Source organism: Artibeus jamaicensis, unplaced genomic scaffold, assembly GCF_021234435.1.
Source record: "Artibeus jamaicensis isolate MK-2021 breed Jamaican fruit bat unplaced genomic scaffold, CSHL_Jam_final contig_685, whole genome shotgun sequence".
NCBI classification, from domain to species: Eukaryota; Metazoa; Chordata; class Mammalia; order Chiroptera; family Phyllostomidae; genus Artibeus; species Artibeus jamaicensis.
In genome coordinates, this window is record NW_026521924.1 from 17,680,752 (window position 1) to 17,691,246 (window position 10,495).

Below are 10,495 nucleotides of genomic sequence, written 5' to 3' on the forward strand. Positions count from 1 at the left end.
CTCTAAGACCTTTGTATTTTCTACACACTCACTCCTTCACTATTCTTACTGGTTTCAATAATGCCTTTCTGATGACCTCCCAGGTGACCCTGCTCTTAAAACAGTGGGCTGTCCCCTTCCTGGGAAGACACGTTGGGTCACCGCCCACAAACAGCCCGGTCCCTCCTTTTAAAGACACATAAACTACCTAAGTTGATGGAGACACTTTCTTTTTGCCAACCAATTCCATTCTCTTGCACCCGTTTTGCTGGCCAGTTCCTGCACCCAAACCTCAGTCTCTCTTTTTTCTCTTCTTTATCAATCCCTTTCCTTTTTATGTTGCTCCCCCAATAAAAGAATGGAGGATCCGGGGGGCACTTTGAGTTATACGGTCTTACAATTCAGCCCCGCGACTCTAATGACTGCCCCAATCTGATACCCAAAGAGCCCCCATTTCTAAGCAGTCCCTTCCTCCCCGCCCAAAGAACTGCCACAGTCCTGACAGCCTGAGCTCGAGCCCCACGCTCCTCCGGAGCCTACGGGCTCTGGGGTCCTGAACACTGCCATAGCCTAACCCAGCGCCAGGTCTTGCCACGCCAATCTCCATGGACCCCCACCCTGGTTCCGTTTGGACCTTGTCTGCGACCTGGCCACGACCTCACGTCCGGCTCCGCCAGTTCCTCGGGCCTGAAGCACCACCCCGTGCAGACCCTGGCCCGCCCTGCACTCTCCTCAGCGCCCCAACCGCGCGTCCGGCACCCCCTCCAAACCCGGCCGAGCCCTAGCTCCCTCCAGCGCCCCCGCCCGCAGGCCCGGGGTCCGCTCCCCAACATGGCGACGGGGACACGAGCACGGCGGGCGGGCGGGGCGGCTCCGGGCTGGGCCCTTACACGGGCCGTGCTCTACGGTCGGTCGGCGCCATTTTTCCGCGCCAGGCCCGGGCAGTGCCTCCTTCCAGCGGAGCTAGCCGGGCCGAGAACGCGGGCGGCCGGCGGGCCCACCCCTTACGGGCTCGCGTCGCCGTCACCTCACCTGAGCGCGGCCCCAGCCCTCCCGGGCGGGCCTCGGAGCACCGGCCCGGGCCGTGCGTGCCCGCGGCCCTCCGTGAGTTCGTCCGTCTGTTCTCGCGTGCGCCCGTCTGTCCGGCCGTCGGCGCCCGGCTGCCAGCAGCCCGACCCGGCAGGGCCTCAGGGAGCCGGTGGGGAGGGGGATGGGCCGGACCGGGCCGGGGAGGGAGGGGGAGGGAGGGAGAGAGGGAGGGAGTGCGGGCGGGGGCGGGGCGGACCAGGGTGGGTGGGGTCTGGTCACGTGGCCAAACGTCTCTAAGTGCGCGAGGCGGAGCGTGCACCCGTTCACTTGAGTGCAGAGCTTGGTACCTCGACCCAATGGCTCTGTCTGTCGCATGGCGCTGAAATATACCAGTGGTTCCTGCCCCCACCTCAGAGTCACTGTACAGCCCTATGAGAGGCTTCTGACTGAGTGTTCTTGGGCAACTCAGTTCTTCAGGCATCAGTTTACCCATCTGAACTATGGGGATAATAGTGCTTCCAAAGAGGAAATGAGCCACGGCATGTAAAACACTTGGTACAGCATCTGACATATAGTGTGTAATAACTTTAATGGTGATAAATACAATCTTTAGCCTTTATTATCATTTGCCTATAAGTCCCTCTCTACATTTTCCCATCACCATCACTCCAGCAAGCTCAGCAGATGCCTTCCCCCTCCTCAAATGTAGGGGAGCCTCCTCAACACTGGATTTGATGTCTGACTACAAGCCTGGATTCAGATCCGGCTTTCACCCTTGATAGCTGTGTGTTTTTCTTTGCCTCTGAACCTCAGCTTCATCACCTGTAAAATGGGAGTTAAGAGTCTGTTACCACAAAAGCATCACAGAAGACAGGAGATGAGCAGGTGGATTGTAACCTTATCGCAAAGCTCAGGCATACTGGTTTCACCTAAGAAAAAAAGTCAGGAGTTCTTTTAGTCCACAATTACTTATTGAGCACACACTTTATGCTAGGCCTGATGCTCAAACTGTCCAGGGCCTTTTTACAGCCTCTCTGGTACTCCTCCAATCTATTCTCTACCCTGCTGTGAGAGTAATGTTTCTAAATCAGAAATCTGATTATGCCCCTTCCCTATTTAAAACTATCTGATGGTTCCACATTGCTCTTAAGATAAAGGCCAAATAAATTTCTTACTGCTGCTCTTTCCACAACTCCAGACATATCTCAGGGCCCTCCTTGCTTCTCTGGACTGCAACTACAGTGACCTTCACATATTGTACTTCTCTCAGGACCTTTAACACAGCCTGATCCCTCCCACCTAAAATACTCTCCCTTCCCCCTCTCCCCTTAAATAACTCCTCAGCACTCAGATCCCAGCTCCAATATTGCTACCCCAAGGGTACCTTCTCTGACCACTTCCCAAACAGTTTTCTTTATTTGTTCTTAATAGGATGTGCTAGGTTATTTATTCCCCATCTTTACCACTAGATTGCCAGCTTCATAAAGAGGGAGATTATCCATTTTGTTTACTGCTGGTTCCTCAGCACACAGTACAATGCCTGGCACAAGAGGAGGCGCTAGTTAATATGTGTTATGTGTATGAATCCTGGACATTGGGGTAGGTGCTGGGCTTGAGGGCAGAGAGAACCACAAGGGGACACCTTACACCTTTGAGCCTATGAAGTTAATACCAAAAGGATTTACAATAAGAGCCTGGAAAAAATTTTCAAGTATTTTCTTTAACTTTTAAAAAGTGAGGTATAATTTACATAAAGCAAAATGCAAATATCTTAAGTGTATGCCTAATAAAATTTTACCTATGTTCCTTTGTTACCACCATCCAGATCAAGTTACAGATAAACCCAGAAAGTTTCCTTTGTTTCCCTGCCATATTGTCCCTCCTAGTCAATACTTGCTCCCCCAGAGGTAACCACTATTTTGATTTCTAGCATCATAGATCAATGTTGACAATTATTGAACTTTATGTAATCGTATAAGCATATACTCTTTTGTGTTAGCCTGGAAATCAACCATACCCAAAGACCAACTCTTTGGATAATGGTACAATTAATGATTTACTTGATTAAGTAATTAATATGAAAGACTAAATGAGAAACTCTGATTATTTCATCCTGGTTATTTCATCCAGAGACAAGGTCCTGCCAGAAGTCAGCCCAGAGGCTGAAATGACATACATATACTACATACACCTCTAAGTCTTACAAAAATTTCTAGAGGTAAGAACGCTCTGAAAGATACTAAACAGCAAAAATCTAATCTAATAATGGGCAAAGGTCTTGAATATACATTTCTCCAAAGAAGACATACAAATGACCAATAAGCACATGAAAAGATATTGAACAGCACTAGTTATTAGGACAATGAAAATCAAAACCACAATGAGACCACTTCACACCCATTAGGGTGGCTATTACTAAAAAATAAATAAATAACAAAATTACAGGTGTTGGTGAGGCTATGGAGAAATCAGAACAGTTTTACTTTGCTGGTGGGAATGTAAATGGTGCATCGGCTGTGGGGAAAAAGTTTGATGATTTCACACAAATTTAATCATAGAATTACCATCTGATTGATCCAGCAATTCCATTTCTGGATATTTACCCCAAAAAAGTAGAAGCAGGGACTTGAACGGATATTTGTACATCCCTGTTCATAGCAGTATTGTTCGCTGTAGCCAAAAGTTAGAAGCAACCTAGTTATCCATTCATCTGTCAACAGATGAATAGATAAGCAAAATGAACTATTTACATACAATGGAATATTATTCAGCCTTACCAAGGAAGGACATTTTGACACATGCTACAACATGGATAAACCTTGAAGGCATTAAGCCACAAAAGGGCAAATATTATATGATTCCTCTGATGTAAGTTTCCTAGAGTAGTCAAATTCATAAGACAGAAAGTAGAATAGTGATTACCAAGGGTTGGAGGGAGGAGGGAACAGAGTTACTATTTAAATAGGTACAGCATTTCTTGGGGAAGATGAAAAAATTGAGTCCAGAAGGTATCCAGCCATGTAATATGAAAAATAGAGACATTTATTGAAGAAGATAACAAGAAACATTGTACATAGGACAATGACACCTCAGTCCCCTTCAAAGTAGGCACCTTGAGACCTCACACAGTTCTCGCAGTCACTCACCATCAGCTGCCCTGTTGTATTTTCCTGAATTGCATTGGTGGTCTGAATTTTCTTTCCTTTCAAAAGTATTTTAGTATTGGGAAAAGGCAGAAGTCTCAGGGCACCAAATCTGGGCTGTAGGGCTAAGTCACCTGGGTGATTTGATGTTTTGCCAAAAAACTGCATGAGACTTGATGGGTGAGTGGGTGTGTTGTCATGATGAAGCTGCCAATCATGAGTTGCCCATAGCTATGGCCTTCTGTATCATCCAAATAGTTTCCATGGGGGAATGTTCAAGCTCAATACAAAATTAGATGCAGGTTCCTTGTTCTACTTGCTCAGTCATTTTGAAAGCCATAGCCACACAGTACACATGCTCACTCAACAGCGTCTACCACTCCCACTGACAAGTACAGTGACATCGTCATTGTTCAGGTATGTATGTTCCAGCCCATTCTCCTTGGCTGCCAGGCTACACTGATTTTGCACAAACCGTTCTTGTTATATTAACAATGGCTGGACTTTTTACAGACAGACCTCATATATAAATCAGAACCTGAGCCACTATTCTGTCTTTTTTTTTTTTTACCTTGTTTTCCATATCCTTATGCTGAAGGTCATAATTTTTTCTGGGATTAGGAAGGATGCAGGGAGTTGGGAGACAGGGGCCCGCTTGGGTACCTACACATCCCATAGGTGAAAATAGCAGGAGTATAGGCAACATAAATATTTGTTGCCCACAGGAAGGCAGCAAAGGAACAGAAAGAGGCCGTGGACTGGCCCTATGGTTAGCACAATAATTACAGGACTGGGCTCTGGAGCCAAAATACCCAAGTTTGGATTCCAGCTCTGCCATGTATCAGCTATGTGACCTTGGGCAAGTCTAACCTTGTCAGACCAATGAGAAAACTGGGATCAAACAGATATAAAAGCTTGTCTGACAGAGTTCAAAGTGTTTACTCTTGTTTGTTTTTTAAATCCTTACACATTTTTTTATTTTGTTTTGTGTCCATAATAGACTGAAAACTCCCTAAAGAATGCATTTTTATAATATCAGCACTTGTAATATAACAACCTTTTTGTGCTTCAGTTGCCTCATCTGTAAAGTGCAGATAGTAAGGGCACCTTACAGATTAGGATTAGAGGATTAAATGAATTAGTGGAGGATTAAGTGCATTAGTAGTTATAATGTTTAGCAGAATGCCTAGCACTTAGGAAGCCTCAACCAGCAACAGATTAATAGAGGCCCTAAAAGAGGTTATCAGGTTGCTTCACAGGATGTGAGCAAGAAAAGTGTTGAAGACATCTAGGATTGTAATGGATACAGATTTGGGTAAAGAAAAAGCTAATCAGTTGTTCTTTGATGTGAACAATTTGATTAACATTTATTGACCTTCTACTTTTATTTGTTTGTCCAGGTGGGCTTACACTTTGCAGTGATAAGACTGATGGTAAATACTTAAACCATGTCTTTAAAAAGAACGTCAAGTATGAGAGAAAAGAAGAACAAAACCATCTACAGAGCATGGACATTCTACTTTCTGCAGACTTCATCACAACAATTTCAAATGACTGGTTACCACATTTAGTTGGACAAGCTGTGTTTTGCAGGAGGACATCATATCTAAATGGGTGCCATAGACATTATAATTTATAAATTTGTTGTGACAATTTACCAGTAGTTGGCAGTAAACTGTCTTTTTATTAGAAAATCAGTCTACAGCCATACCACCCTGAATGTGCCAGATCTCATCGGATCTTGGAAGCTAAGCATGGTCAGGCCTGGTTAGTCCTTGGATGGGAGAAAATCAGCTCTACAATTTTAAGACAATAGGACAGTGATTTGCAACCTGTGTTCCATAAGAATTTTTAAAACATGCAATACCTGACTATTTATTTAGGGGCACTAACCTCTTTTCCCTTAGATTGTCAGATTTAAGAAATGACAATAGCCCTGGCTGGTATGGCTCAGTGGATTGAGTGCTAGCTTGTGAACTGAAGGGTTACCAGTTCAATTCCCAGTCAGGGCATGTGCCTGGGTTTTGGGCCAGGTGAGAGGCAATTAATTGATGTATCTCTCATACATTGATGTTTCTTTCCCTCTCTTTCTCCCTCTCTTTCCCTTTCTCTAAAAATAGATAGAGTTTTTTCTTTAAAATACTTCCTCAAAGGAGGTATGAAAAAAAATGATAATAGCCAACACAACAGTAGCCATCCAGTGTGACCGACTCAAAATTACACCTATTTTTCTTGTCAGATTGGTGTGCTACAAAATTTTAGTAATAGTTTGTGTGTCATGAGATGAAAAAGGTTGAAAATTGCTACAATAAAAATAAAAGAAGGATCGCTTCTACTTTGAAGAAAGCCCTATTTATGGGCAGCAATGGTTTGCCTTTAGGGAAAAAACTGAAAAACAGAAATAGAGTGATAATAACACGACTGAAAAAAATTAAAGAGTATCGAGAAGTGACCAAAAAACAAACAAAAACCCAGTGAGATACATTCTTAGTATTTAAAAGCCTGTTTTCAAAAACATTCTAACATTTTTCAACTTTTTAATTAAAGTATAACATAAAAATTCACAAATCATAAGTGTGTAAAGCCCAGTGAATTTTCATAAAGTGATCTAAAGAACTCCCAAATCAAAAAATAGGACATTACCAACCCACAAAAGCACCTCATTGTCCCCTTTCTAGTTATTTACCTACTCATGCCCCTGAGGGTAAAACAGTATCCTGACCTCTAACTGTATAGATTAGGCTTGCCAGGTATTATACTTTATATAAATAGAATCTTGAATCTGGCTTCTTTTGCTCAATTTTATGTTTTTGTAATTCATTTATATTGTCACAAATAGTTGTAGTTTGTTCCTTTTCATTGCTTCATTGATATAAATACATTATTCATTATTTGATTCATTATTTCAATACATCACAATTTACCCATTCAAGCGATGATGAGCATTACAATTTCCACTTCAGGTCTGTTTTTAATAGTACTACTGTGAATATTCTTGTACATGTCTTTGGATGAATGTACAATTTTCTGCTGAATATATACATAAGACTCAGATTGCCGGGTCATAGAGTTTGCACATGTTCTGCTTGAGTTGATATTGCCAAATGCTATGTCTTTTTTTTTTTTTAAAGAAAGACACAGCTTTATAGGGTTATAATTCACATACCATACAATTCACTTATTTAAAGTGAGTATGTCAGTGTTTTTTAGTATGGTCACGATAGGTGCAACCATCGCCAGTCAATTTTTTAGAATATTTTCATCACCTCAGAAAGAAACCCTGTGCCCCTTAGATGTTGCCCTCCTTCCAATTTCCCTGCCCCCACTTCCCTATTTCTAAGCAACTACTAATTTGCTTTCTGTCATCATAGATTTGCCTATTCTGGATAGTTCATATAAATATGGCTTCTTTCATTTAGCATGCTTTCAATGTTCATCCATGTTGTAACATGTGTCAGTATTTCATTTGTTTTTATGGCTGAATAATATTGTATGAATATATCACATTTTGTTTATCCTATTCATCCACTGATAAACATTTGTGTTGTTTGCACCTTTTGGCTTTTGTGAATAGTCCTACTATTTATGTACAAGTTCTTGTTTGAGCACCTGTTTTCAATTCTTTGGAGTATATATCTGGAAAGGGATTGCTGGGTCATATGGCAATTCTATGTTTATCTTATCAAAGAAATGCCAAACTGTTTTCCACAGTGGCTGCATCATTTTACATTTCCTCCAGCAATGTATGAGGGTTCCAAGTTCTCCATACCCTTGCCAATACTTCTTTCTTAAAAATGATTTTTAGCCCTGGCTGGTGTAGCTCAGTGGATGGAGCACTGGCCTGCAAACCAGAGGATCACGGTTCGATCCCTAGTCAGGGCACACACCTGGGTTGCAGTCCAGTTCCCAGCAGGGGCCAATTCCCAGCAGGGGTCGCAGGAGAAGCAACCATACATTGATATTTCTCTCCCTCTCTCCTTCCCTTCTAAAGATGAATAAATAAAATATTTTTAAATGATTTTAAAAAATTATTATAGCCAACCTATAAATAATGTAGAGTGGTATCTTATTGTGATTTTGATCTGTATTTCCCTAGTGACTTCTTATATCGATTGAGAATTTTGTCATAGACTTGTTGACCATTTGTATATTTTCTTTGGAGATATATCTATTGAAGTCCTTTGCCCATCTTTTAATTGGGTTGTTGAACTGTAAGTTCTTTACATATTCTGGATACTAGACCCTTATCAGATATGTGGTTGCAAATATTTTCTCAACTTGGTGGGGGTTGTCTTTTCACTTTCTTGAGGTTCTATGATGCATAAAAGTTTTTAATCGTGATGCAGTCTAATTTATTTTTAATTTGTTGCTTGTGCTTTTGGTCTTACAGCTAAAAATACCATTGCCAAAGTCAAGGTTGTAAAGATTTACCTGTATGTTTCTCAGAGTTTTAGTTTTAGATCTTATATTTAGGGCTTTGATCCATCGTGAGTTACTTTTTATGATGTGAAGTATCGGTCAAATTTCATCCCTTTGTATGTGGTCTATCCAGTTGTGGCAGCACCATTTGTTGAAGAGACTATTCTTTCTCCATTGAATAATCTTGGTACTCTTGCCAAAAATCAATTGACCATAGATATATGGGTTTATTTCTGGATTTTCAATTCTATTCCATTGATATGTTTATCCATATGCCAGTACCACAATATGTTGATTACTATAACCTTGTAGTAAATTTTGAAATCAGGAAGCTTCATCTCTTAACCAAGATTTGAAGGAAATACCAAAATATCCCATTTAAAAAGCAAGGTACTATATCTTGGAGCTAATTTGAGGCCAGAGAGAATATCACCATAAAAACTTTTTAAATTTCCAAGCATCTCTTCCATTCATAGTCAGAAAAAATTCAGTTCTCAATATGAGTGAATTTTATGTTTTTTAAATAGTAGGTCAAGATAGTGCAGTCTAACTAAAGTAAAAGTGGTTAAGAATATAAAGTCTAGGACTTCCAGCCAAGATGGAGGCGTGGGTAGACACACTGTGCTTCCTCGCACAACCAAAATTAAGGACAAAAATTTAGAAAAAAAAAAAAAACCAACCAGAACTGACAGAAAACTGAACTGTATGGAAGTCCGACAACCATTCATCCAGACTAGTAAGAGAGGCGAAGTTGGCAGCTGGTAGAGAGGGGTCACGCCAGGAAAAAGTGGTGGCTAGTGGACCCAGGTACACAGGTGGCAGTTGGCAGACCCCAGGTGCAGGGAGGCAGCAAGCAGACCCAGTGAGGTATGCAAGGCGGCTGGCTGTTCACAGTCACACATTTGCGTGCAGATTAACCAGGCAAAAATGGGGAGCGAGAAAGACCACGCAACCCAGGGCCCCAGCCCCGGGAAATAAAGCCCAAAAGCACCGATTGAAAACACTTGCGGGGGTTGAGGTGCCGGGAGAGACTCCCAGCATCACAGGAGAGTTCGTTGGAGAGACCCACAGAGTCCTAGAACATACACAAGCCCACCCACCCAGGAACGAGCACCAGAAAAGCCCCAATTTGCTTGTGGGAAACAGCAGAAGGGACTGAAATCTGAGAGAGTGGAGCAAGCGCCATTGTTCCCTCTCTGATCCCATCCCCACTTACAGTATCACAACCCAGCAACTGGGTTGCCCCACCCTGGTGAACACCTAAGGCTCTGTCCCTCATTACATAACAGGCACAACCAGGACCCCCCCCCCAAAATGGCTCAAATGGAAGAACAAAGCCCCAGAGCCATACTTTTAAGGGACCAAGAGATAGCCAACCTATCAGATGCATAGTTCAAAACACTGGTGATCAGGATGCTCACAGAGCTGGTTGATTTTTGTTGCAAATTAGATGAAAAAATGAAGGCTACACTTAGCGAAATGAAGAAAAATGCACAGGGAACCGAAAGTAATGGGAAGAAAACTGGGACTCAAATCAATGGAGTGGACCAGAAGGAAGAAAGAAACAATCAAACAGAAAAGAAGGAAGAAACAAGAATTAAAAAAAATAAGGAGAGGCTTAGGAACCTCCAGGACATCTATAAACATTCCAACATCCAAATTATAGGGGACCAGAAGGGGAAGAGGAAGAGCAAGAACAACAAGTGGAAAACTTATTTGAACAAAAAATGAAGGAGAACTTCTCAATCTGGCAAATAGACTTCCAGGAAGTCCAAGAAGCTCAGAGAGTCCCAAGGAAGGTGGACCCAAGGAGGAACACACCAAGGCACATCATCATTACATTACCCAAGATTAAAATGAAGGAGAGAATTCTAGAAGCAGCAAGAGATAAGGGGACAGTCACCTACAAAGGAGTTCCCATCAGA

General features: G+C 42.3%; 2 protein-coding genes across 13 annotated transcripts in view; one reads left to right on the top strand and one right to left on the bottom strand.

The window, feature by feature from the left end:
* NCOA6 (nuclear receptor coactivator 6) overlaps positions 1-1,101 on the bottom strand; it is a 95,400-nt gene extending 94,299 nt beyond the window's left edge. For 7 of the 8 annotated variants that reach the window (XM_053671011.1, XM_053671007.1, XM_053671006.1 and 4 more), the window contains exon 1: positions 1,012-1,099. The gene's annotated coding sequence lies outside the window, so the exon portion shown is untranslated. Of the gene's footprint in view, positions 1-1,011 lie in introns of all 8 variants that reach the window. The other variant, XM_037164655.2, reaches the window with a different exon arrangement.
* Positions 693-8,182, top strand: LOC119063344 (synapsin-1-like). 5 transcript variants are annotated; one of them, XM_037164665.2, is made up of 4 exons: positions 693-1,177; positions 2,834-2,915; positions 3,139-3,226; positions 5,552-8,182. In XM_037164665.2, exons 1-3 carry the CDS (start codon positions 811-813, stop codon positions 3,203-3,205), a joined length of 516 nt encoding a protein of 171 aa, XP_037020560.1. In that variant the 5' UTR covers positions 693-810; the 3' UTR covers positions 3,206-3,226; positions 5,552-8,182. The 5 variants fall into 5 exon arrangements, 4 of the variants coding, with proteins under 4 accessions (XP_037020560.1, XP_037020561.1, XP_037020559.2 ...); XM_037164666.2 differs by lacking the exon at positions 3,139-3,226; XM_037164664.2 differs by lacking the exon at positions 3,139-3,226 and having other exon boundaries at positions 693-1,083.
* The last annotated feature ends 2,313 nt before the right edge of the window (positions 8,183-10,495 follow it).

Coding starts and splice junctions, on each gene's coding strand:
- LOC119063344 (XM_037164663.2), top strand. CDS start 811: ATGGCGACGGGGACACGAGCACGGCGGGCGGGCGGGGCGGCTCCGGGC. Junction 1,178..5,551: donor GGCAGGGCCTCAGGGAGCCG/GTGGGGAGGGGG, acceptor TTGTTTGTCCAG/GTGGGCTTACACTTTGCAGT.